This window comes from Branchiostoma floridae, chromosome 5 (assembly GCF_000003815.2).
Source record: "Branchiostoma floridae strain S238N-H82 chromosome 5, Bfl_VNyyK, whole genome shotgun sequence".
Classification (NCBI taxonomy): Eukaryota; Metazoa; Chordata; class Leptocardii; order Amphioxiformes; family Branchiostomatidae; genus Branchiostoma; species Branchiostoma floridae.
The window spans coordinates 10,685,368-10,713,142 of NC_049983.1; the positions used below are offsets into that span (position 1 = coordinate 10,685,368).

Genomic DNA, 27,775 nt, shown 5'->3' on the forward strand with positions numbered 1-27,775 from the left:
TTCAGTTTGCCAAATAATGTTATACTTCATGCATTAACATGTGCAAAGATATGTTTTTAATGATCAATGACCTCAGACCATGTTCTCTCTATTTGACAATCACGTTTAATAAATGTGAGTGAAATATTGTACTTGAGTTTATACGTTATCTTTGACAATAATTGTCCTTTTGTGATGAGTGTAGACCACCCCAACTCATTATCACCTTCCTAATAAGGCCACAGCAAGTAAATTTTATGGATGACGCATCAGCGCACGCGTTAATTTTTGCCTGATTTCAGAAAAAAAAACAAGAATTTTTTTCTTCTGCAGGGATTGTCAACATGTTGTAGCCTAATAATTGTACTTGTACAAGTGACAATTGCAAGGTACCCAAGACTGTAGTTGTAGAAATGAAACTTATTGGATAGTTGTAAAAGTGACACCAATATGAAAGCTATGAGTGTGGTTACCAACTATGTCTACCACACCAGTGTCACTTTTACCACACCAGTACATGTATTAATTAAATACAGGAATGAATGCCTTGTTGGCTCTGATACCATGTTTTGTCCCTTTATTTCTTTTTACAACAGTCATCACAACTTTATGGTGCCTAATTTTGAAGATGTAGCCATCTTGTTTTTTTTCACCCATCTTGTTTTTTTTCGCCCTATCGCACTATTTTTGCAATCTGTGGAGGATGTCATCCATAAAATTTACTTGCTGTGGCCTAAATGTATACAAGCAAGTACGCCGTCCCAGAGACGCCAAGAATAGCCGGGTTGACTGTTGCAGGCTTTTCTTTCTTACGGTCGCTATGGCTAGGTACATTAAGTGATTCCTGAATTCATTGATTGTCTAACCGAACCTGTCCTTGGTGCTAAACACCATCCACACAGATGAACACACTTGTCCCTGACGCTGACCAACATACGCCCATAAGCGAGCATACTTGCCCTTGGTGCTGAAAACCATCCACACACTCAGATAAACAAACTTGTCCCTGGCGCTGACCACCATACACCCATAACCGAACATTCCCGTCCTTGGTGCTGAACACCATCCACACACTCAGATAAACAAACTTGTCCCTGGCGCTGACCACCATACACCCACAAGCGAGCATACCTCTCCTTGGTGCTGAACACCATCCACACAGATAAACATAGTTGTTACTGGCGCTGACCACCATACACCCATAAGCGAGCATACCCGTCCTTGGTGCTGAACACCCACACAAGAAAGCAGACCTGCCCCTGCATAGTTCATACACGTGGGGCCTTTTACCCAACTAGCACAACATGTAAAATCTCTAGGCGCTTAAGCTAGCAGAAAGAGTTATGACTCTTCAGTGCACCTTAATACATAGTTCTGATGGGATGTATTCCATGAAACCAGCTTAGGCCAAAGTAAGCAAACATAATGGATCTGCACACTTATCATCAAATTGGCCTTCATAAAACATGCTGGGCAAAAAAATAAGATGTCTACATTGTTGCAAATTTAGAGATCAAAAACCTCCCTGTAACAAGAGTTGAAGCGATAAGAAATGTTGTCACAACCAACAAGAACGTCATTCTTCACACAAATTAAGAATTATATTCTAGAGTTTTAAAACACTAGATACACTCAAGACTCAGTCTTATGTGTCTCAGCTAGGTCCACACATTGACAATACTTTCTCAATCGCCAATGGTGAGTGCACAGAAAGGAAAGAGAACACTTACACTTGAAATATCCAATCTTTACTGCTTCAAGTTCAACGTCCAAGGTGACAAAGTAACATCTATGGATATAACATCTGTATGGATATAACATCTGTATAAATAAATCGATGTCAAAACTGCAGAAATGTTTATATGTAAATATATAAAAAGGAGAGGAGATAGGCGCCGCCAGGGGACTAAAAGCCTGTTGAGTCAGCATAACATGTTGTACTGCCCCTACGGCTACTTACGGCTGATTAAAAGGCTATGGGACGAACGAACGAACGAACGAACGATATGAAAATGTAAACTGCAACTGTTGTGAAATATAGAATTATTGTGTGCTCGAATATACGTATATATATGAAATATTACACTGCAGGCTTTACAGTATACTTTAGACTTTATATTGCGTGTAAGTGATATAAGGCTCGTTCCACAACAATGTTAAGTACATCTTTCTCGGCAGTATTTCGAAGGCAAGTCTGTCTTTGAAAGTAGGCAATAACATTAAAATATACCATCTTCGCCCTAATATATGTTTCCGCTTATATTTCCGGGTAGTTTCTCGCACATGATTCAAGAGCAAAATCAAGAGAAGTAATGAGGATGATCCTTACTACGTGTAAGCAAGGAATTCAAACTTGTCCTCATTTCGCAGTGATTGTGTAAACCTGATATTGATAGCATCTGAGGTAAGTAAATACATGTGCATATATATAGTATTTTGCTAGTAATGAAATATAGATGCTAAGTAAAATAAGCTCTTTTAGTGTGCATTTGCACTACATCAGATAAATATATTAGCACCAACCAGGTGCATAAAGTTCTACATGTAGGCGTTTATTTCTTGCTCTAGTATGCACTCTCCTGGTACGGTCTATCACAGATCTAGAGTACCATGCACAAAATGTCAAATAGTAAAATATATGAAGATCTGCAGAGCAGATGGACACTTCAGTCGCTGTACTTCTGCTATTCTTCAATTTCGTTACTACGCGAGAGCCTGCCCTCGCTGCGGTTATGTTTACGTCTGCGCCTCCTGTCCTGGCGGTTCTTCCTGCGGCGCGAGCTCGAGCGGCGTGGGACACGCAGCATCAGCAGATCACTCCGCTGGGCGTCGTCATAGGGTGCCGATACCTGCACGTACAGTCAAGACTGTTAGAGTGCCAGGTTTGAGAAAAAAACTGCTCAGCTGGATGGACATGCAATAGTGCTATTCTTTGAGAAGCTTCAAAATGAAATTACGGTTATGAACATTTCATCTGTTTTTGGAGTGTCTGTGTGCATGTGGCGAAACGGCTAGTGCGTTGGAATCAGAATCGGTAGGTCCTGAGTTCGGTACTCACCATGCCCATGCCCATGCCCCCCATGACGGTGGAGTGACGCCCATCGAGCCTCACGGCCAATCTGTCTAAAGGTGCCTAAACCACCTACGCATTTGCCCACTTACCACTAAGACCCTTGATTTTCTTTTTAAATCTATTTTTGGAAGACAGTGTTCTTGGATTTTTCCCAATATCTAGGAATGAGGTGATTGTACCGCCTAAAAGTTTTAAACGATATATCCATGTAGAATCCATCTATCATGTAGATCAATTCGGACATAACAGAAAAACTAGTACGAAAACTTTGTATTCATACAAAAGTATAACACCATACCTGAAAGAACTGTATCCCTCCCGGCATATCCTTCAGCACGGCCGTCACGTTGGTCCAGTTCTCTGCCTCCGGCTGTTACCAAAAAAATGAACCCAACAGTAAGAATGTGTACTCTCAAATGTTGAATCAAATACTCATTTGTGTAGCACGAACAAGAAGGGATTTCGTGTATTTTATTCTACAGACGAAGCTATAAAATATGTCAATGATATTTGTTATCAGACTGCAGAACACTTCTCCACAAGTTCCGAAGAGAACTCCCATTCCGTCTACTCATCCCGAATAGCACAAACATAAGGAGAGAGATACTACGATGAGGAATTAGAGGGGCAGGGTAAGGCTTGGAATAATTAGGGAATGAGGGGAGGTTCACTAAAGCTGCTGTTCTGTGACAGGAGATGAAATTTACCCGAGGAACTGTCTGGCGCTCCAGACTTGACGGGTCCTTCCCGTGGTACAGGTAAAACCCGCTGTAGTCGTACTTCTGGTGAGGCTCCGGCCGGGGGAACGTCAGGCGTACGCGCGTCTCTTGCTTCTTGCGGCCGCCTTTGCTCTTCTTACCGCGTGGCCTGCTGGCTCGGCCCCTAGAGCGTCCTCCAGAGTGACCCTTGGAGTGGCCACCGCCGGAACGGTCACGACCCGCTCTCACGTTCACAGACTTGACTTTGACATTTATATCCTGTTTCCTCGGCACCCAGTCTAGAGATAGAACAAACAAAAAAACGGTAGGGGTAAAAGTTACATTCTTGTTGCAGTGATTTTGTTACTTTCACAAGTTTCCCCCTTTCAAACCCCCTTACTAACAGTAAGATGATGCTTAGTGACATTACTATTAGACTTTTTTTCTCCAACTGTAAAAGCGAAAATTTTCGATATTTTTTTGGCCTTCGTGGTTGTTTGTGTTGAAGTGTACAGATACTTGATTCGAGCAATGAGATTGAAATTGCTTGACGTTCTTCATGAATTCATTAATTCTATGTAGCATATCGAAACTAACCTGTTACTTCGATTATCATTTCCTTCACAGGAAATGCGTCTGGAAAAGGGGAGGATACCTGCAAGACAAAACCAAGAAATTATGTCATGTGTCATCATCGTTGAAAAAGGAATATCGATTAGATACAAACGCAGGAATCAAGTGCAAGAAACATTCAAAGACATATGTACATGGTTACTATGATGGTTAAGAATCACATGTATGCGCCTACCTTCACAGCATATATGTCTGGCTTTAGGTTCGCGAACACAACGGAGACATTTTTCTCCAAGATGACCTATAAGATGTTCACAAAATAATGTTCATTGACATTTTCGTACATTTAAAATAAGAGAGATTTGAGAAATAGCGATATCATCAGCAGATAACAAGATCGTTTTGCTACAAACTCTCTTAACGTTATATATCTCGATCTATTAAACAAATTATATCATTCCAAACAAATACGCATGTAACATTTGTCGACGATGAAAGGCAGTAAGCCCAGACCTTTTATGATGAGAAACAACCATTTGTAAGTTTGTTGCTTACATTCCGTGTCCATGTGCACTCAGGATAGGACTTCCTGGTGAGAATGACGGTGCAGGCAGACAGGTTGTACTCCGGTGGTGGGCCTTCAAACTCAACCGTCACGTTACGACAGGATTGTTGGACATTAATGTCACCAGGTATCCAGTCTGGGGAAAAATGAAAGGTTGTACTATGAAGTTCATCATTTGTGATATTGTTTGGCCAGAAGACGTTGTACATTTTCCCGAGACAGTTAGTTGTGGTGGAATGCATGAATCTTCCTCATGATAGTGCAATGTGCAATGGAAGAAGTTTAATACTGTTAACATCACGTATGTAACGGTACATATCTTACCTGTGACAGTAAACTGCAACGGGTAACTCCTGAATGGATCTCTAGCATCCACGCTGTACTGTAGGAATAAAACCAGGGATACATAAATATCACATTTCCTCAACAACATAAACTCAAGTTTTCCGGTTAGCTAAAGAAATCACATCTCACTTTCCACAAACTCACATCTTACTTTATTAGTAAGTGGGCAAGTGGTTAGAAGTAGAATTGATAGATCAATATCCAAAAATGTCCATTTTACAGCGGTTTCTTCAATACATATCTGCATCTGGTCACAACTAGTTTGAAATATTGACAAAGTATGCCTCCCAGATCACATGACAAAAATTCCGTCTCATCTACGTAAATCTCACCTGTAAGGTGTACTGTCCAGGTGCGATGTTATTGAAGGTGTGTTGGAAGTACTTCTTATTGCTGTCTTTAAGGGACTAGGAAAAAGGGAGTAGAGCAAATGTTTCAAGATTGCCTCGGGAATACACTTGTTGTATTGCATACAAAAGTAGTACTTCATGGAGTGTTGGCCAAATAAAGCACGTCTAGCTCACAATTTTATCGTCAAGACTTAAATACGTTTTTTTAAACTCTTAATACAATCAGTATTTGCAAAATCATGCCCGTTGGCTAATTGCATGAACATTCTCAAGAGAAAAGTAAATGGGTACTTAACACTAATGTAATATTTAATCAACTGTTATGTGCATCTAATATGTCTAATATTGGTTTAGGCAGTGGTTAATGAACTATCTCACTGCAAAATTGATGGGTTTTGTGATTTAAGTAAAAACGTAGTCTTTTGGTGATATCCAGGATTACAAAAGCTCGATGACATTGACGTGACTGTTTGGAATAATCTGTTTTAGCAATTAAGTGTCAATGGTATCTATTTCATATGAAGTGTGGTTGGTAATCTTACCAGGTTTTTCCGCGTCATGCTGATGATTTTCGGGTATGGCCTGCTCCCACTCGGTTGTCCCAGGTACAGGTTGTACGTGCGGATGTTGAACTGTCGGGCAGTCCTGGCCCTGACAGTGACGGTCCTGCCGACGGACCGTACTGTTGGCTGGGGCGGGTTCCATCGGGACGGACTGGGCCTCGTCTTACACCCCGGGATGTTCTCACAAGCTGGAACATTGCAAGGAAGTTGCCAACTTCACAGAGCAGCCAAAGATATGTCAACGATAGTCGACATCAACACTGTATTTCAATAATGAAAAGGAATGTACATGTTTTCTGGTTCTAGCGGAACACGGAATGGACTTTCAGGTCACAAGTACGAGCTCTGCATACAAAACGCTTGTGTATGAACAGTGAGAACAACTTCGAAGATAAAAAGAAGGCTTCTGAAATTTGTTTAAGCATGGATATACATATACATGTTGTTTGTCTGAGAACAAGGGAAAGTTTGAGTCCTACATAATTTTATCTGCTGAATTATCTCTTTGTCACATGTAATGGCAACCAACTGCAGTGCACAGTGTACCAGCCAATCTTGCCTTGAAGAAGAGGACAGACGGCCATCGAAACGTCGGCTTTTGAAAACCATGTGACTTACGTCTTTGTCACATCAGTTAATAATGACACCTAACTGCAGTACAAAGTGAACCAGCCATTTATGCCCTGAAGAAGATAACAATGTTTGTGAATAAAGAACTTTGATGTGCTGACTTACATCTTGTCCTGTACCTCTGGATGAGCACACTGTCCTCATCCCCATCATCAGGCCTGCGTGCCGGGAGGGACCGGACCGTGATGCCGTACCTGGTATCCGGGCGGAGACCCCGTACCACGTGATTGAACCTCTTCTGTGGGACAAGTCCATACGTCAACTGTAAGGCTTATATCAGTACCACATACAGGCAGCACAAATTACAAAGCTGCATCAAGAGATCATTTTCTAAGTTGAACTTGAAAACCAAAGGAACAACAAACTGTAGGCTGAAAATCACAGGTATATCTGAAATGTAGTGTTGCTATTCTCTAATATTAGGACGTTACCAGTACCAGTGTCAATGATTCTATGTTAACCTTAGTGCGGGTGCTATCCTGGTCCATAATTTCCCTTCTTTCCAACATTTGGTATATGGGGGAAGGGCAATACGAGAGCTCCAGTAAAATACCTAGGATGGCAACAGGCTTACTTTTACAATCCATGACCAAGTTTATTGATTTGATTTATGGTCAAATTTGATTACAACGCATGAGGCACATGACAGCAATGTGATACCCAAACACGAGTCCGGATGGGTGGATCATATTTGCAGAAGGCGCCGGTGTGCTGACTCACGGTAGAACAGCTACTTACATGTACTCATTAAGACAACAACAAATGTTTGTGTTTCCTACGTGCACAGTTAAGCGCAATACGAATTAGAGGAAGTTCGAAGCAGAACTTAAGGAACTCAGTAAAAGCCAATACACACAATGATACGCCCTAAGGAGATTCCTGTTTTCTGTTTTTCTTTGTTGAATCTATTCACGGACTTGTTGCTATGTGTTTTGCTCCTGTTATGGATCTTTTATGTCAAAGGCTACAGTGGTTATAAGCCTCTTTGGTTGATGGGTGTTTTTGTTTGTTCAACTAACGACAACGTTTTACTACAGCAGGTGAATCATTGTGCCTGTCACAGATAAGCTGTTATTGTGCTTCAGGTAGAATTGACAAACATAACATTGCAAACATTCTTGACCCTTTGATATTTAGTCTTTCTTGTCACACAAATCGTAATGTGTGATTCTCTGTTGATAAAGATCGGGCGTCAAAGCAACGCATGGACCCCATTACATTGTACAGACCACTACATGCAAATGTTTATCACTGCACAACACGTCAGAACAAGACAGTTTTACACGACAGGAGTCTAATCTGTTGGTTTCGCCTATACTTCTACCGCTTAAAACTGAGTTTATTAACGGGTGCCTAAGATTTTTTTTAGCGGATGAAAGCGTCTTCTGCCCCGTCAAAACTCCAGTCAATCCAAGGTAGACTGGATTTTCAGGTTAATTATGAATAGTCGTTATATAAATGTATTGTTTAGACATATATATGATTATATTTGACGAACAATTTTTGTGGGTTCATCATTTGTCCGATATATCTGTCCATTCATTTGTATGTAGCCGGATCACACAGAAACAAAGGTTATGTCAAAGCAGGTGTAAAATTTATGATTATACATACCAAAAGGTATGCCACAAGTAATTTGAAAATTAAAAGAAAAACCCCTCACCTGATTATCTTCATGTGCCAAAGTAACATTAAAGCCCAGGATGATCTGATGACAGATGGATGAAGATGCCGGACTCATCTCGGCCACGAGTACTGTGAACCCTTTCAGACATCTGATGGCTAAAGAGGACAGTGGCACAAGATAACAAAAAACCATGTCACTGGATAAATTCTATGAAGAACCAAACGTTTATCATAGCAGCCAATATATCTTTTATCAGATCGTTTACGAAAAGACAGTGGGTGCTATCTGAAACTTCTTACTATCAAGAGAAATTTTGCAAATGCTTGAATAATTTTGTATTGCGTAGTGTCTAATTGACGTATCGAGAATGACAAAAAGCTATCATTTGATGTACATCCAACTACAATGATCTTGTTATAAGCTTTATTGATTCCACTATTCAGCGATATTATTTTCAAAACTGTTGATCAGTACGTACAGATCAATGGCTGAATTGTCTACAAAATATGCAAGACAGGCTTTTAATTACCTGATTAGTCATTAAACCAAAGGGACTATCATCTATATTTCTCTTAGACTCACTTATAAAACTGTCCCATCACAGATTGCAAATTCCGGTACGTACCGTCTCCACTGGGTTGCCAGCTGATGTTGACTGCATCCTGTCTGTTACTGTTACTGTCTACCGGCGTTACATTCAGATTACGCGGTCCGGGCACAGACTCGTACACGGGGAGCATGTCAAATGGCCATGCCGTGCATTCTGGAAAATTCCATTAACATGGTGTATCAAGCCAAACACGGCAAAACATGTTTGTTGTGTGTTGGTTCGAATAAAGTTGCTAAACGGGGAACATGCGGCTCCAGCGTCTTTTCTGAAGATGTGGCGTAAGTGTGAACGGTTGGGTTGAGGTTGTCCTTCTCCTCATACTCTACGTAAAACTAATATGAAAAGGACAACAGGCAAATAGACGTACCACCAGTTTTATTTCAAAATTGTAATATTTCTAACAAAGAAGCCTTGGATTTCATCATTGCCTTTGCCAAGAAGGTTCTGTTTTCGGTTGAGCCATGGTGAAGTGCCTGTGGTGTGTGTGTACTGTATGCATGTTGACAGCATAACACGACATGCTATGGATGGATCTGCATGCTATTTTATTGTACAAAAGCGAAGTTTAAAGCTTGAATGTTTTCCCACCTCCTGATGATGGATATCTCAGACAGACCTCCGTACAGTTCCCAGACGTCCCCAGACCACATATTCTATCTGAAGCAGGCTGAAGAACATCAACAGAGGTTAGTTCTTTAAAATACATGGCCATCACAAGGGGTTTCAATAGAGGTCTCAACCTTACTCAGAAACAAGGGACACAGTTCGAATTTCGGGGTGCGAATTTCGGGGTATGAAGTGTATGGGGCTTTTATGAATACTCACTAAAGCTGAAATCATGTTGTGGTCATCACTTTGCAGGTGGCGCCAGCCATTTTGAAATCAATAGGTCAAAGGCATGGAAAATGCGATTATAATATAGCCGCTAAGTCTGTGTGAGTGGGTTCTTATGCCCCATGTGGTATGAAATCTGCGCATTCAAGAACATCGTCGACACTATTGACGAGGAATCAGTTCGTATTTCTAAGTGATTTAAATCAGGGCAAAGAGAGCCTTAAAGGTGACCCGCACACCTCTAGCAGCAGCTCAATTGCTCATGGTTTTCTTTCTCTCTCGCCTAACCTTACCGACTTCTATAACGGCGTGGCTTGTAAAGTAATGATCACAGACGCTTGGATTCTGGTGGACATTCAGCAAATGCTTCATACTTAACAACTTGCGATCCTTATGTCTTCGTAAGGCCGAGGACTTGTTTAACGTCCCTCGTAGTATAATAAATGTACGTTCAAAGTAAGAGTAAAACTGGCGAAGGTTATGTGATTTTAAAAGCTTATCATGTTGCATGTTAATTTCAAAGACTGGCACAAATATTTGTAGTTCTTGGTCATATTAACAGACAGGTGGTTTACACCTGTTTTGCCTCCCTCAAAGTAAATCCGAGCATTAATATGACTGACGACTGAGCAAGGCTGCATTCTTGGGGGACCAAAAAGGCATTTACCAACACAGATGAACTTCTATACAAAGAAGACATTGTGCAGTAAATCAGCAGCATGAAACCAGCTACACATGTACTTTCAAATCCGCTGTATGAAACTAGTCATACTTTCTTATCCACCGTGTGAAACCAGTGATACTTTCAAATCCACAGCCATTATCTTGAAAGGCTTTAGGAGTGGAGTTTGAACACAATCCGTTAATCATGGAAGCCGTTGTTGGGAAAAATAGTGATCTTTCATGAGTGACTGACATTAGACTAGTGCTCCACAATATTGACCACAATGTCTTTATATGATTTTTTTGGTGACTGTTTTGCTATGGGTAACATGGTACCTTCTGCAAGTAGCAGCTGGTATATGCAGCTGCAGCAAGACGCAGTAGCGGCTGCGTGCATAGGTCCAATCTTCATACGTGCGTTTTAGTTCAGAGACACGGAAATATCCTTATAGATACGGCTTAGCATCCGTTGAAAATCCTAATTTGGGATTTCGTTGGGATCCAAACATTCCGGATCGCTGAAAATCTAAATTTCGAGTATTCTACGGATTCAAGTTGGATCCGTCTGTATCGATCCGCCTGTATCTGGTTGAAATATCTCGTATTTTGCTGTATTTTTTAAATTTTCGCGCAAAGGTTGTATTTCTAAATAGGCCTTTGTTCATCCATTTGAACTATGTCGTATCAAGCATTTCCGTTATCGTCACGAAGGACCAGTTCCAAGTATTTCAGACTTCCTTCTCAGAATGCTTCAGCTGCCAAGGGAAGTGAGACTATCAGTTCTCAAAGGAGTAGTTCAAAAATAAAAAGGCCGGAGGAATTGATAGTTGCGTTTCCTCACGAAGTGCTACTGCAGCTGATATAAACTCACCTGGGAACAGAGCGCCTGACAGAATTCTTGCCGGGATTCCCGAGCCTGTGCCGGGGCGAGAAGGAGCAACAGCAGGGCCAACATGTTGGGTTGTACAAGAAAGGGGAATACCGTACTGATCTTTATAGTACAGCAGGTACTGTTGGGTACTACAGAGGGGAAGTCCCTCACATTCTTCCTTAATTCTCGGTAGGTAACACATAAAAGAGGTAAATTGTTTGCTTTTTTGCTTAAGACCAGGCGTAAATGGCCACCGATCCCAAACGTTGGTTTCCTATTGGCTCTTATTTGGAAATTTAGAGCTCGCTGTATGGTGTACGCATGCGGTTCCTCCATCAGTGATTAGTGAGTCATTTTGAAAGAGAGGAAACAGAAGTGTAGGTAACAAGGCCCCGTCGACCCGATACTTGATTCGATGGCACATTCTGTCCGAAGGAAGAGTTCTGCAAATTTACGGATGAGTTGCAATGCCTTTCTCATACCTGGCAGCTCAGTTATCAATTTGTAGTGGAAATGTACTATACATCAGCGGGACACGTGATGCAGCTTCTGTTATATCAAGGGTAAGTATAACCAAAGATCGTACATTTGAAGCGTGGCTTCTTTAGTGAATATTGTGCTATATTAGAAGCTCGGTCATGAATTGGGAGAAGACATTGTTTGCCAAGGGAGTGTAAAGCAGGACGTCAATCTTCCAAGAACTCATGTCAAATTGGCCATATCTTTCCCGATAGAGCGCACTAGATTATGATTGCTCAGTATTCGTGTCTCTTGATATATATACCATAACGCTTTCTTTCCTGACTGTTTTGAATTTGTTCCTTACAGACATCTTTGTAACTGTTTCCGCCATTTCTCTATGGAATTACATTTGGCCGCAGCAAACATTGGTGAGAAAGATGAGTTCTTCAATCTGATACTGATGGAATGTCTGCACATCATCATTTGATGGTTGGTATTGATTATCGTATCACGTGGAAAGAAATCGGTGAAGAATTATATGTATGTCTTCTTCTTCTTTACAGTCGAGCAAAGACATTATATTGTTGTTACTAATACATCATCTTACCGGGATTTCCCCACAGTCGTACCTGCAATTGACACAGGGAAGTTTTTCTAAGCTTAATGATAACACACGAAGAAGACAACCAGTTTATCACCAGAAAGGGCGTAAGATGTAACTTCTCCATTTTGTTGGTCAACGACCGTCAGATCGACCCTAGATCGTTGACCTGTAGCAAGTCTCAAACTAAGAGAGGACGCGTCGCTTCTACACATTTAAATCATGGTACATGTCCATACTAGCAAGCATCAATTTACAATCGGAGAGCTCTTTTATGAGGGGTCAGTTTATTAGATTTTTAGATTTGTTTCTCATGGTGTAACACACCAGCTTTAACATTATATTCGGATAGATTTGTTTCATCAACTCAAACTAGGAAGCACCCCTTTTCTTTGCGATAAGCGTAGCGGGATCCTTAACGTGCTCGATGTGGCTCTTCTCAAACACAGAACCTCCATTAACGTCCTATCCGAGAGATCTCCGTAGCCGAAATTACTCCCGAGTGAAGTGGAAGAATTCGCTCAAGTGCCTCTCCCAAGGGCACAACGTCGGTGACATATCAGAGGACTCGTACCCAGGACCTTTGGGTTTTGGGCAAAACAACCTAACAGTTACGCCCAAAGCGACAACTCTAAATACCTGAGTGTCTGTCCGTAACATTTTTGACATTTAGTTGCTGGTAAATACCAACATGACGTAAAATTACAGTCATGGATAACTTCTCATTTTAGCCTTCTCAGTAGCCCTCAGAGGGAAACGAGAAGTACACAGATGGCGTCCGTACACAATGGGAAGGGAACTTCGTGGGTGTAGAGTGCTAACATTTTAACGCCCTTCCGGTCATATATAGTCGTTCATATATTGATATGCCATTCTCAGAAATATAAAAAAAGAACGATAGGCAAAAAACTGGGTAATGGCTTCTTTGCCTGGCCCTTTCTGCTGAATTTCCTTTCAGCAACTGGAGTGTAGCCGAAGTAGAAAGGAGTGGGACTTCTGGATCATATTTGGTTTGAAACATTGAAGTAGATTAAATCATTTAGTAATGCTAGGCAGCGATCAATCAGAAACTATTGAACGACCAAAATTGGAATCTTTGACTTAAGAGTCATGGCCATCCGTGCCACCAGCACGCCCAGCCGGATGATGATGATGATAACTTAAAAATTGGTGTATAATTAATGAATCTCTTTTTTTTCTCTCTCTCTCTTATACACACGCAGACACACACACACACACACACACACACACACACACACACACGCACACACACACACAAACACACACACACACACACACACACACACACACACAAACACACACAAACAACGCAAAAACAAATCGTTCTCTATGTACGATGATCGTTGGTAGCTCAGAAGTCACACTAGTCTCTATTATGGAAAGTGTGTGTTGGTGTCACAAATGAATTATCCATCCGAAAGAATTTCTAAACTGTTCATGGACGTATTCATATTGAGCTATAGAGTCCATTCCGAGACACCATGAGGGTTTTTAGACAATAATTGTAATAAGTTGTAATTATTTTGAATAAAAGAATATCTAAGCTCCAACAATCATAATTTTTTCAAAAATATTAATATGGAATTTTGAATCTATTTGAATTCCTTTGAATACTTTGGAAACATTTTGAAAGAGATCTCACAAAAATCTCTTTGTTTACAATAATTTTCAAACATCTGCAGGATTCTTTCACTTTTAGAAATATTTACAAAAAATGGTAAACCTTGCCAAATGGTAGAATTAATTTATTGCCCCATAAAAGTTAGCCCCTTTTGTCTGCCTGGTCTATTTTTAGATTTCACTGATGGGCACTGATGGGTCCTTTGTGGTAGGCCATTGACATGACACCCAACCATACTTTGCAAGGATGTGTGAATTGCTTTCTTCCCACCCCACTGACCCAATATTACAAAAAATGGTAGAAAATGGTAAATAATGGCAAAATGCTGTTACCATTGTTTACAAACTGTTATAAGTGTTCTGTTCCACATCGTGAATATTTCAAAGGTTTTACAGACCGGGGAAAATATTTAGAAAGTTCAAATAGCATTAGAAATATTTCAAAAGTATAAAATCTCCTGGACATATAATTGAAAACAATTGAAAACATTTGTAAATGATGACAATTGCAACCCTCGTGGTGACTCGGAATCGACTCTAGAGACAGAACAATAACCGCATGTTATTTTTTCAATCTTTTATTGCACCCTTTAGTAAAGGCAGTGAGAGGCTTATCACTATTCATACATGGGCTTGATTCCGTTTATATAACAATCCAAGCGTAATTCAATACGATAACACTGATATCGTTCTTGTACTGGCGGATTTCAAATTGATAACTACTCTTTGCTCTAAATCATCAACACCAAATGGTACAGAAAAACTCACATTTAAAATTGTAAAGTGTTCTTGAAACTACTCTGAGTATGTCAACACAGGATAAAATGAATCACCAAATTGTAAAATAGCGAAGCGATTGTCATGATAGCTGCTCGAATAGTTTGTGCTTGTAATTTGACAAGAATCTTTAAAACATATCATCTTCATCCCATAGCTTTCGTTGAAAAATATTTTTTAAGCTTCGTCAAAGCGATTAATACTTTTGCGGTATATTGTACAATACACGGCATTGTTATTGCTTAGCAGATATAAGCTATAATTAAGAACAATCTGCAAAGGCTAAATTTGCTAATGTATACTTTTTCAACACTGAAAACTAAATTTTTATTGATTCAAATTTTTTTTTGTTATTTCAGGCTCAATGATTCATAGACTCATACATACATCTAACCAAAGCATCGACAATATCTACAGTACAGGCATCTACAAGCAGCACTCATATATACATTAGACTTATTCTGTTACTTAGTCTAGGATATAATTCCCTTCAAAACCTAGTTTCTCTGTAAGACTGCCCGCTGTCCTTCTCCATATACCTTAACTGTGAATCTCTGTTTAACTGAGACAACTGGTCCATAATGTTAAAGTTACTGGAGGGAGGAGGTAACTTTGGTAATCCCCCGTTCAGAGGAGGAGACTCGGCCCGGGGTAAACCCGAAGGTGGCCCGGGCGGAGGACATTGTAAGTACGGTCGGGAGGGGGAAGACACCGTGGCGTGGGAAGGGGAAGTTTCTACCATTGGGCCTACTTGAAGGGATGGATACTGACCGGCTGTATGATGTCCCCCTTCTGTAAAATGTAATCTTCCGTTCGCTCTGTTAGCATCTGACGTGTCTGTCTCGTGACGCACTGACTGTTCTTCACTTGGGAGAGGACGTCTCTGGGAATAGGACGCATGGCCTGCATACGGGAAGTGTCGGAATGGATACGGAGGGAAATTTGGGGAAACTACTTCCACTTTATTCTGGGAAGAGTGATACCCAGTGTCGTGAGCCGAGAACGCAGGTACTTGGTCTGTATTATCAAACGAAAGGCTCTGTTCTTGGGGGACCTGGTCTGGTGTTTTAAAACTCGTTTGGACACAACCTTCTATATGTTGAAAATGATCAGCTCGATGCCCAGCAATAGTTCTATAGTCGTCAACTTCAAAATCCCCCAGATTGCCCATCCCAATATGGGTAGAATTCATTTCTACTGCATGGTGTGCATGAGCATATGTGCGATTCGTCGGAACGTCAGCTATAGACCCACCCTCTCCTATAACGGCTACCCCGGTTGAACCTTCAGTGCCATGCACTGGAAGGGAACTGACATTAGCTGAGCAGGCATCGGCATTGTACATACAGGCAGTTGGTGAAAGTTGGCCATATCTATCGTCAAGGTAATTGTTAAACTGGGATATTTCATCTAGATTGACTGAATCCAGAGACGCACTCTGAGTATCCCCTTCTATCGCATACTCCCCCTCCATTAAAGACTCTAAGCTTGAACCACGTGGTAGCTGGTCAGGGGTGTTTGGGACACTAAGGCCCATCCCATCACCACCCTCGGGACTACCCAGGACGGCAGCGTTACGTGAGAGGGCGGCCTGGAGGTTGCGTTTGCATGCCATCACGTCGTTTCCCTGCTCCCCGATTCTGATCGTCAGAGACTCGGGGTTGAGTTGATATCTGTAGAGGGGAGAGAAATAAATTCATCTTCTGTCCTTTCCGTGAACAAAACATTAGCAACATCAAGCATGGAATATGCGGAATGTAAATAGATGAAGAGAGCTATCAGGATGATGACTGAACAAAAAACCATCAAGTCAATAAAACACTCATAAATTGAAAATAACCAACTAATTGGTCTTGCAGTCAATCATCGAAATAGAAAGGATCTGTCTACACGTATTTGGTGTCGTGTTGGCGCAGTGGTTAGATTGTTTGGTCCCGAATCCAGAGGTCCTGGGTTCGAGTCATCTGACGTGCCACCGATACTGTGCCATTGGAAAATGCACTTTATACGACTTTTCTCACTCCACCCAGGTGCAAAAATGGGACCCTGTCTTTGGTTGTGCAGCTAAAAGGTGCTGGAAGGAGAGGGATGGGCACCGCATTACAGTACCGTACCCTAGACACAATGGATAGCAACCCACTGCCCCCTATGGCCCCAGAAGGCCATACCTTTATTTTAACCTATCCATCAAACACATCTTACCTCTCAAACTTGTGAAAATGACAGAACAGGTCCACGACGGCATCGTCAAAGTCTGGGTCTCGCGCCTTGATCTTGTAGTGCCGAGCAGTGCCCAGGACCTGCGGGACGGTGTGTTTACCGCTGTACTCGAAGCGGACAGTCAGGCACTTGTGGTGTTGGGTGGCGAGGTCGGTGGAGAGCTTCTCTCCCAGGATGCGGACACAGTGTGTGTATATGGGGTCCGGCTGGGCTTCTTCGCCGTCACCTGATGAAAAAAAAACAGAATTGTAAGGAAGACGATTTTCAATTTTCCTTAAAGCATATTTGGTGTAAAATCTGTCTTTTAGTGAAAAATGAGATAGAGGGGTACTATCTCATTTTTCACTCGCGATCGTACAGTACTAGTAGACTGTTAATGACATACCTATGCAGACATGATTTAGTACAACTTATACAATTATGACGTTTTCCACCTAAACGTCCTTCATAACTTAGTAAATGTGATAAATAATCAGGTCTAAAAATCTAGGCACCAGAAAATAGTTCTGGTATTCAGTGATGCCCAGTGATACGATTTCTATGATATTCAAACAGATAGTGCTGTGTCCATGTTCTTCAAAAGATGTCATATATTCACGAATCATACGCGTTGTCAAGTTGAGAATAATCTTAAACACATGCACACTGAATGTGCGAAAAGGAACGAAAAGGAACGTTTTCTTACCAGTGTTGTTGGGTGGACAGACGACCACCGTATAGTCGGCAGCTTCTATCTTGTCTATGTACCACTGTGCCGCTCCCACAAGGTCCACCTCCCTCTGACTGGTCAGCTCCGTGATGACGTCACAGTACAGCCCCGTTTGCAGGAGCTTCGCAAAGTGGTGGACGGCTCCATTTGGACCCCCGTGAGAGGGGGGATTCTTTGTGGAGATCACCAAGACTTTTTTGGCTTCTGTATGCATAGTAATATGAGGGTAAGTCCGACAACAGTAAAGAAAAAAGAAGAAGAAAGTGAACTAAGTAGGTGTTGGGACTTGAAGTTGAAGTTGAAATTGAAATATGTCATTTCAGCCGGACGTTTCCAAAGAAGAAAACAACAGCGACCAAGATAGCCAAACCTCACACCTTTAATTTCGGGTACTCCGCTGGGCTTTCGACCTGGAATAAGCCCTTTAATGATGCCAGTAAATGATGCAGACTTCTTGTCGACCATCCTCTTTACGTACATGATGACGAGAATCAGGATAAGGCAGAATCCACCGACGATACCACCGATCATGGGTAGGGGCCAGGTCTGTGGGCTGACAACCTTTCCTTTAACATGGGAAAAAAGAGAACTCGGATTGTTAGACGTACTAAAAAAAGTCAAAACTTTTCAAAATGTATGATAGAAAATAACATATAAGAAATCGACAACTGAACACATAAAGCAAATTTCCAGGGAATTGCGTGTACCAGAATCTAAATTAACGTTTGGTGAATTTCTCACCTGGTATCTGGAAATGTTTCAGTTTACTCCGGGCTGCATCAGGATAAGGAGGTGACACCTGGGAATACAAATAGTCTCCAGATGACTAAAGATGTAAAAGCCTGTGCAGTGTATGCATGTTGATGTGTCTTTAGGGGCGTTACAACAATGTCTTTTCTCATTTTACAAAAAAAAAACGATGTCTAATGCTACGGTCCTTTTTAGTAGAAAAAAAGAGTCGGGCTGATTTTTAAGTACTTTCGGTCATGACGTGACGTGGCAGCGTAGCACACCCTGTAGCTTCCGGGCTACGAGTACTTAGTATTTTGGGGCACCGCGGGGTCCTTGTGTTTTCTTCATAACCTCACAGATAAAACCCGACAGCAAATAGATGCGTTTCCGCAGTATCTTACAGTCCATCGGGACAAATTTGTTTCGTCAGAGCCCGAACGGGACTATATCCCCTACAGGCATGGGTGGAAATGGGGCCGTAGTACTAATTACTAAGCATGATGTAATTTGATCAAATTTATCACTCATACCTGGAAAAATAGGTCGCTGCTCTGGACGACATCCAACTGCACTGTGACGTTCTTTCTGTCGTCATCATGAGGCTGGAAAATGAAAATATAAGAGCCTAGATGAATTTTCAAAGAGTTAAAGTAAAAAGTTGTAAACGTCCGTGGAATGGTGAGTTGGGACAAACATCATCCACAGGAACATTTGACAGACTGGATATGTGAAGAGTGAAAGCAAGTATGAGGTTTCAATCATTAATGCTCTTCTACGTTGCTATGCAGTTACCTGACAAATTTCCATGTACTGCAGTTTGTCAGTCTGAGGTCCATAGTACACGTAAAAGCTGGGATAGTCGTGGTCTGGTGGGGGTTTGGGGAAGAAGACGGTCAAACGTGTGGAGTTCGCGGTCGGTCTCATGGAGTCCTGGACCAGCTCTATGTCTTCCTGATTCGGCACCCAATCTAATGGGCAAAAGTACACGGTAGGTGATTTAATTCCTAACATGTACTGAGAATGATGTGGGTAAACATTTTTTGTCCGTCATTATACATAAAATACGTACATAGCATGTCTTTTAAATTCTACTGTTTGTTGACGAATCAAATCTTGTTTTCCTGTGTCCCGGTATAAAAAGGAGGGTACTTTACCTGTAATGCTGAAGTCTTTTTCTTTAAAAGGAAAGGCGTCTTCGAACGGTGCAGACACCTGTAAAAATGATTATAATATTTACTTACAAAGCTAAAAGACAATGTGAAACAGCCTGAAACATCAGCGATGAAGTCACAAAGAAGGTATACGTAGTCGTAGAATATAACACAAACCTTAACACGGTACGTGTCTGGAGGAAGGTTCCAAAGGTGAACAGTTACAACCGTTTGGTTAGGGTCCTGGAATGAGAGAAACATACAGTCATTCTTTTAATCTTGATCAAGTTCACAGTTTCTAGTGTCTATCCCTTTTACATTTGCTTTATGTGTATCTTCATTCAATGGCGCATCTTCACAATACTTACAAACTCATTGGATTTGAAATCCAGTTCGTCGTCATAGCGGAAAAGCCTGACGTAGCACTTCGAGATGTTGTACTTCAGCGGTGGGGCGTCGAAGCGGACTGTTACGTTACGTCCGTTCGTCTGGGTGGTGACGTTGTTTGGCTTCCAATCTGAAGTGAAAAAAAAAATGTCTTACTGATGATCGACATTACCGAATACAATTTTGACGCTACCAGTAAGAATGACAAGATGACATATATTTCATTGTGACATTTAAGTCTCCTTGCCTAGAGAATATGAGTAATCAGGAGTTTATTACAATTTAACTAGACGACAAGATAACGTATATAAAAACTCAAAAGATGTTTTCAAAATATAGATTAGATAGATTTGTAGTTGGTAACTGGGAGACACCCGTGCAATCCTAGCAAGGGCTGCAACAGTCTGTCTGGAGCGACGTAAAATGGGGGTCCCGTGTTTGAGGAGGTGCCCCGAGCACGACAAAAGGGAAACGGTGGTAAACCATACTTCTAAATATTACCCTTCAACTGAACTGAATATTACCCTTCCACGAACTATAGAAAAGTTGTAACGAACCGTCGAATTAGTAAAGGAAACGTCTTATTGGTACCACGAGATGGTGATGGTTTGCCTTACCTTGCACTGTAACATTTACTGGATATGATCGCCAGGGATCGTGCACAAACTTTAGTTTCAACGAAATGGCATACTGTGGATGAAAGACGAGGAGAAGTTAGCGGCATCTAACGTTGGTATAAATACTGTCTTCATGAAATTGGTAAGTCTGTTTGTACGATGAACTTCCTGAAAGGACTGGATTTCTCTAATTTATCGAAAGGTATAACCCTACATGCATGACAGAAAGTGTTGAAATTTGTAGCTATGGACGAACCTGTAGTGTGTAGTTTCCTGGTGACAGGTCTGAGATCGTGTAGTTGAAGTATTCTTGATTACTCTCTTCAGGTGTCTGAATGAAGAAAAATCTATCATTACAATAGTACTGTCATGTTGCAGGTACTCCAATCATTTCAATGTCTTATAACGGCTTGCCCAAGACAATCCCTCTAGGCCTTCTCAAATTATCGTGTCGCAGACAGACAGACAGACAGGCAGACGGGCACACAGGCACACAGGCACACAGGCACACAGGCACACAGGCACACAGGCACACACACATACACACACACAGAAAAGATCAGATTGGACATCAAATATCTCTTTGTTGAAAACAATAGGAAAATGAAAAGTCCATTTGCTCACCAAGTTTATGTAGATAGTGTCTTCTACGGCTGGAGACTTTTGGTTCCCTTGTATCTTGCCTAAGTATAGGGCGTACTGGTTTATGCAGTTTATTCGTCCTCTTTGCGTGGTCTTTGTCTTTGCTCTGATGAAGATCTGACGGCCCACTGTTGTAACATTGAGTTTCTCAGGGCGCCATCTGTTGGCGTCGCTACAACCTGTCGTCACAGGAGATAAACCAACGAGTTAGACCTTGCGTTTTTCTTATTCCTGAACAATATGGATCTATATCCATGACCAAATAAAATCTTAGGTGAAATGGAACAACTGATTTTCAATCAATCAATGAAGCCGTGAAAGAATCAGTCGTGTCGTACCTTTGTCTGCCCTGCCACGGCGCCTTTTGGGGTCTGAGAACAAGTGGGAAAAGAAGTAATTTTTTGAAAACGGCACGTGAAAGAGAACAATGTGTACATGTAGTATGGCTGCACCGAATTTCATTGTAAAATCGAAATATATATCTAAACAGCTAAACAAATCAACAACTTATCGTGAACATACTTTGGGCCTTATAGTGATACGTTTGTTGTAGATAGTTGCCATTGTCCCTATCTTGGCTTTTCGGCAGAGACTGCACAATGACATCGTAGTCCTCCTGATATAGACCAGACACTTCTTCTTGAAAGATCAACTGTTCAAGCAAAGATCAGGATGCATTAGTTGACTTAAGGCACCAAAAAGTACTCAATGGTAGTATGGACTATTTGTAATCACAAAATAAAACAAAACTGGCTCCTGCAGTATTAAAGAAAGCCACTACCCTACAGCACTTACTCCCTGTTCCAAGTGTTCATCACAGTCATAGGATGTCCAGAACACGAGATATCAAAATTGGAAGTTCTGCTGCAGTGCCGTGACAAGACGCTAGGCCCCCCTCAATGTAATTATTTTGAGGTCTTGTTAAGACCTACCGACAAAATATATATCGACAATTCTCGAGTAATGCTTTCCATCCACATACATGATAATACATACACATACAATAAAACGCTACCAAAAACATAAACGTCTTGGCGAACGTAACAAAGCGCATGTATGTACCTCACTGTCTGTAGGCTGTAACCGCACGCCTTCTGGGATGATTATTTGACTACACGGCCTGTGTTCCTGCATGGACCTCAAGTTCAGTTGGATCTGAAATCCTCTCAGGAACTCAATACCCGAGGCTGACAGAAGAAAACAGACAAAAGTATTAGCAGATTGTCATTCAATTTTGGGTTGTAATTGTCTATCTATATGGCTTGTCCTTGTACAAATGGTAAGTAATGAACAGTACTTGCAGTTGGTAACAATTCGTTCAGACCCTTTTCGTCGCTTTCTTTTCTTTATCTGTCGCTGCTATCATGTTCTCACCGGTAGCGTTTGTCTTCCATGTGATCCTGACGGTGTCTTTGTTCCATCCTTTGACCTGCAGCTCTACGGGGGCAGGAGGCACGTCGTCCCCAAACGACGACTCCAGGCAGTCATCTTAGAGATTAAAAAAAAAGTAGATAAAGAGTTATGGAATGCGGTAAATCTTCAGCCTGATCCATAGACTACGCTCGTTTGTTCGTTGATAACCTTTTAGTTTGTTTGTTTGTTTGTTTGTTTGTTCGAACCTTTATTTATTCATGAAAGCTCAAATCGGCCTACAGGCCGCTTTTCATTGAGGTCATGAGGGAAGAGGCAAGGGTCAGACAAAGTATATAACAGAGATAAAGTTACATCGTTTTGAGTCCTTATAGGTCCTATACGTCTATATACACCATTTACATTTACATACATACAGAATACATGATAAAAACTGCTACATTATTCAAGTCCGTTCATTTGGCCGTTCCCGTGACTTTAAGAGTCTCTTAAAGGAAGCCAGGGTTGGGGCTGTGCGTATGTCCGGTGGTAGACTGTTCCAGATGGTGGGTCCACGGTAGGCGATGGCTCTTCTTCTAGTGCCTAGTGGCAAATAGGGTAGCAAGTTTCTTTGCTGTTTCTGTAGTAGGGTATAGTTTTACGGAGAGGTGTTGCTACCTATTTTCCCCTGACGTGCTCGAAACACACCATCGAAGACATGTCTTCCGAAAAACGGTTACAGCCCCAACCGAGATGCCCTCTCCAGGATTCTCCCAGCTACTAACTAATTTCAACCAGAGGCTCAACTGTGAGGCTGCTTCCAGTTGAAGTACACAGATCTATTATAGTGTTATCTACGATGTACACTGAAACCGTCTACTTTTAAATCTAAAAAAAGGATATCAAGAAACAAGATATATGCGTAAGGAAGAAAATATCTACCTTTTTTGATAGCCGCACACCCATTTATGCAGTTTACTACACTCCCGCGATCACTGGAACTCTGAAAAACACGTGGGAAATATTTAGTAGACCTTTTTATAGCATGTAGTGAAAGGTATTGTTATTAACGGGTTCATATTTGAACGATCCATTTTAATTCTCTGAGGCTGTATACCTCTCGTGAATCTGAATAAGATTCAACGCCAGCCTAAATAAACAAAACGTTAACATGGTCAGCCATCGAGTCTGAATTATGCCATGTAAAGAGCCACTAGTCGGCGATGCGTAAGTCGGACTTTGTCCATTTCGTACACGGTCGTTGCCATTTCATACGGTCGTTGCCATATCCCTGACCGGTCGATACGATTTGTACGAGCGTTTCATGATATTTTGGAAGAAGCAATATTGAAATACAAATGTACGACAATATCGTGAAAATTGATTAAAAAAAAATGTCTGTAAAAGAATGTGACTACCTCGGGTTTGACATTTCTGAACTATGTTCCCTAACCAACTACGTTGTGATAAACTTTCAAAATGTATGGTAACCAGGCGCACTATACATGCGTAAAACGGCGATGATCGTTTAAGAGACGGAAATTAGCGAAGACGATCACTGAGCAACTACACAGTGACCAAAGTTGGATTTGTGTGACCCAGGACATTATATCAAAGTATGAACAAAACATAAGAAAAACGTTCGTTTTGTATCAAAGTTATTGAGAAACTCGTCAAAACTTGGGTCGTAGAGAGGTCGCCACCTTCAGTGGAAAGGGGTGTAACGCAACTTCCTTACCAGAATACTCATATACGTTACCCTCTTATACATAGCAACAGCCACCCTTACTAAAAAGGCGGGTGACCATTAATAGCCTATTTACTTTACGTGACATTATATCCCGATTTCTTCCCCATTTTCTTTAGTTGTTATTGAGGATAGGCTGGGAGGTCAACCTTAAATCAACAGTCACAATGGTGAACACACAACATAGGATAAACTACAAAATGATACCGATTTTGTTCAAAGTATTTCGCGTCCTGTGTATCAAAATTTTGTCCGCACGATCCATATACGAAACTGTGTCTATGTGTAGAGTTTTCTTATGAAAACGAAAGCTGACATAAGACGTGCAAACAGGTGACATAAGACGTGCCACTACATTGTACATCGATTTTTAAACACTTCCATTTACCATAATGACTAGAAATAGTAACAAGGCCAGAAATCGATCGTTTTCTGAGACACGTTCGTCCATACGGCCTTTTAAAGCTGTATTCTCGGAAATGCTTAATATCTTTGTTGTTTACATCATTTACAGTGTAGAAACCTTGCATGACCTTGCATGAGAAAGCAGGGGAACGTGGTCAACATACAGGCAGTTGAAAACATGTTGACTTGTCTCCGTATAACACAAAAAGTGTACGTCCCAGTGTTTATGTACTTTAGACAGAACAAATAGAAATACAACAAGGAGACAAATATCTATACAGCCACCAACATTATACAAACAAACAAGCATAAAGGGCACTGGTGCAGAGTTCTGCTATTTTCTGTTGAAAATTGTTCCTTGTTCTGCTTTCACGTGGGAAAAGGCAAACAACAGCTTTCTTATATCTGAAACCGACTTACCTGACATGTGTGTTTGAAGACGGAAATGCCTTGTCATGATACGGGCAAGTAGTCTCTACAAGACTCCCGCCTAGCCGACTAGAAATAGGGGACTTTGGCCAAGCTAGGAATAAAAGCCTAGTAGGAGTTAAATTGGCATAGGAGCGAGCGGCGGTGAGGAAATAAGTCCTCTGGCCGGCCGACTCCGCTAGCGTACTATAGACTCTATTTGTCCAATTTCTACTATTAGACCACCGATCCGCGGAACCTGGTAGAGGCTACGGGCAATGGCAATGTAACAATGGTAGCACGGAGGTCGCTTGTTAGTGGGAAAATGACCAATACAATCGCTAGTCTATGAGGATTAATTAAGGAAGCCTATCGTTCAAACATAAATCTTGTCGAGTTTTGTCAACTATACATCGTATTCATGGTATAACTAATGGTGAGAATGAATGAATGAATATTGTACGAAAGTACGTCATTCGCCAGAGGGGTCACCTGACAAGCTTAAGGTAAGACGAGATGTCCGACAGTGAAACTGTATAATGACCTATTTTCTATCATTCATTCAGTCCTATGGACACTACGAACATAGCCTCAGAATATCCTCAGCAACTTGGTCGAGTTATTGATATTGTCGCAGGCGAAACAAAGATCAATCTTGTCCCCCTTAAAAATGTTACCTTTAGTTATTTCCAGCTAGAACTACCTTACTTCTGATAGCATTAAGGCTAGCATGTTTTTTCAACGTTCTGTGGCATATTGCCATAGCCAGGATTAGGAACATGTTTTACATGAATTAGAAGCTAACTATCACCTGCAGAAATAACGTACCCTTGTTCTAAATACCTATATATGTACCCACCGCCAATTCTTACAACCGACAACCCCAAATATGATACCAAAAAGGAACGCAAACTCCGTCAGACCCAAAAGTAATTCCATGACAGAACTGAACATATCATCATACAAACCAGGCACTCCTATACAGTATCAACTTCCCTAGCTGTCACCTGTGCTTGGACAAAGCATGGGGAACCGTAAAACACGCGGAAAGTTTCCCCAAGAAGTGAAAGTTCCTAATACTGTCAAAAATTTCCCCATGTTCTCGCATTCTTACCTGACTGCACGTCTTGCAGGACGGCCTGGCAGAGTTCTCAAGTCCTTCCACTCTAGCTAGAAGGAGCAGAAGTAAGACGAGAGGAGCCATGATTTCTACAGGGAGAGACTTTGAAGTCCGGGCGCGTGGCCTCCCCACGCCACGCACATGTGTGCTTTAAAGGCACGTATGGGCGCTTCCAGGGGTTTCTTGAACACCAGAAACGGTAAAATTCTTCCTCTCAAGTTCTCAAGACAGAATCAAAATCAAAGAAAAAAATGTAAGTAGTCTCTATAATACGCGGCCTAAATCAATTAAAGATATTCATTTTTCTTTAGATTGGAATAGATTGATTGTTTTCAGATGAAATCTGTGAAAAATTGTAATCTCCTTGCACACCCTTAAGTTAGACGTAATGGAACAGTCCACTTGACAACCCTAGGTGTGCCTGAGGGACTTCCCCTTTCTCCTTTTGTGAAACAAAAGAAGAAAACAGAAGTGGCCGTATCTGTTCCTGTTTAAAGCACAATAGTCCTTCTGTGGCAACCTGTGACCTCTTTTAAATTCAATATGGCATTGGCTTAATTGCAATTCTGAAGCAATAACTGACAATAAACAGATTAAAAAATAAACAAAGGATCGTAGGTAATTTATTTGCTTATCTCAAGTATGTTGGCCCTGTGACAAGTGTAACATGTAGGAGGTATTGATTGACTGCGGGGGTGGGTGATCGACAAGAAGTGACCTACAGTTATCTCCAAGCAGAGGTTAGGCTCTATGTCTTGCGGCCTATAAATGAAAACGGTACAAAATAGGAAGACCGATAAAAACGCCTAAAAACAGCCGGAGCCTAACCTCTGCTTGGAGAGTAACCTACAAGGCATATTCAGTAAATGCCACCAACAACAGACGCGAGTTAAGCATCGAGTGCCGATTCCGTGACAGCCCAATAATACTGTCGAATAATATGAACAAAGGTTCAAACAAACAAACAAACAAACAAAAGGTGAAATGTTCGTGGTGGATTTATGTTCGCGGTTTTCACATTAACCTCTTCAAAACAACCACGAAAATGTTTGCCCTGTCTTTTGTCCACCTATCCCATTATTGTTTCAACCGCGAACTTAGAACCACTGCGAACACTCCATTTTCTCCATACGATACAATTAAATTAAACCCTCTTGAACGTCCCCTTTCACAGTACTTCAGTTACGCCGAAAATTAAGGAAGTGGTGCATATAATATATGCCTTGCAAGTTTGTAGAGGGTAATGGGAGTATTCGTTGGTACAAGCCTTCCACGAAATCTGGCCGCAGTTCCAAGTAAAGGGGGTCACTGAAGTGCGGTACGTTGTTCGACCTCGCTGGGGCCGAGCGATTTGACAAAGGGCTCAACGAATTGATGAGACAAAAATCTCTAGCTTTGTGTGTTTTGTTGTCATACTTGTACAGC

The 27,775-nt window shown here is 41.4% G+C and overlaps 2 protein-coding genes across 2 annotated transcripts; both read right to left on the reverse strand.

The window, feature by feature from the left end:
• Positions 1–2,313: 2,313 nt before the first annotated feature.
• LOC118416162 lies at positions 2,314–5,824 on the reverse strand. The gene is made up of 9 exons (XM_035821240.1): positions 5,804–5,824; positions 5,566–5,640; positions 5,213–5,270; positions 4,879–5,024; positions 4,559–4,624; positions 4,348–4,405; positions 3,760–4,049; positions 3,351–3,422; positions 2,314–2,828 (listed from the first exon to the last, which is right to left on the reverse strand). The coding sequence occupies exons 1-9, from the start codon at positions 5,822–5,824 to the stop codon at positions 2,664–2,666; spliced, it is 951 nt and encodes a 316-aa protein (XP_035677133.1). The 3' UTR covers positions 2,314–2,663.
• Positions 5,825–15,174: 9,350 nt separating this feature from the next.
• Positions 15,175–26,620, reverse strand: LOC118416163. The gene is made up of 19 exons (XM_035821241.1): positions 26,345–26,620; positions 23,613–23,673; positions 22,695–22,808; positions 22,383–22,507; positions 21,843–21,972; positions 21,659–21,691; positions 21,303–21,499; positions 20,935–21,009; positions 20,679–20,751; positions 20,043–20,191; positions 19,852–19,917; positions 19,678–19,735; positions 19,316–19,491; positions 19,054–19,125; positions 18,533–18,590; positions 18,169–18,357; positions 17,768–17,995; positions 17,065–17,308; positions 15,175–16,535 (listed from the first exon to the last, which is right to left on the reverse strand). The coding sequence occupies exons 1-19, from the start codon at positions 26,432–26,434 to the stop codon at positions 15,353–15,355; spliced, it is 3,321 nt and encodes a 1,106-aa protein (XP_035677134.1). The 5' UTR covers positions 26,435–26,620; the 3' UTR covers positions 15,175–15,352.
• Between the last annotated feature and the right edge of the window lie 1,155 nt (positions 26,621–27,775).

What these genes read in the sequence shown, in the direction of transcription:
- LOC118416162 (XM_035821240.1), bottom strand. Translation starts at nt 5,824, where the DNA reads ATGATTTTGCAAATACTGATT. An exon ending in AGTGCACATGGACACGGAAT is followed by an intron (nt 4,625 to 4,878) that starts GTAAGCAACAAA and finishes AACATCTTATAG; the next exon opens with GTCATCTTGGAGAAAAATGT. An exon ending in AATGATAATCGAAGTAACAG is followed by an intron (nt 4,050 to 4,347) that starts GTTAGTTTCGAT and finishes TTCTATCTCTAG; the next exon opens with ACTGGGTGCCGAGGAAACAG.
- LOC118416163 (XM_035821241.1), bottom strand. Translation starts at nt 26,434, where the DNA reads ATGGCTCCTCTCGTCTTACTTCTGCTCCTTCTAGCTAGAGTGGAAGGA. An exon ending in AAAAGACTTCAGCATTACAG is followed by an intron (nt 19,492 to 19,677) that starts GTAAAGTACCCT and finishes TTTGCCCATTAG; the next exon opens with ATTGGGTGCCGAATCAGGAA. An exon ending in GCAGCGACCTATTTTTCCAG is followed by an intron (nt 18,591 to 19,053) that starts GTATGAGTGATA and finishes TTGTATTCCCAG; the next exon opens with GTGTCACCTCCTTATCCTGA.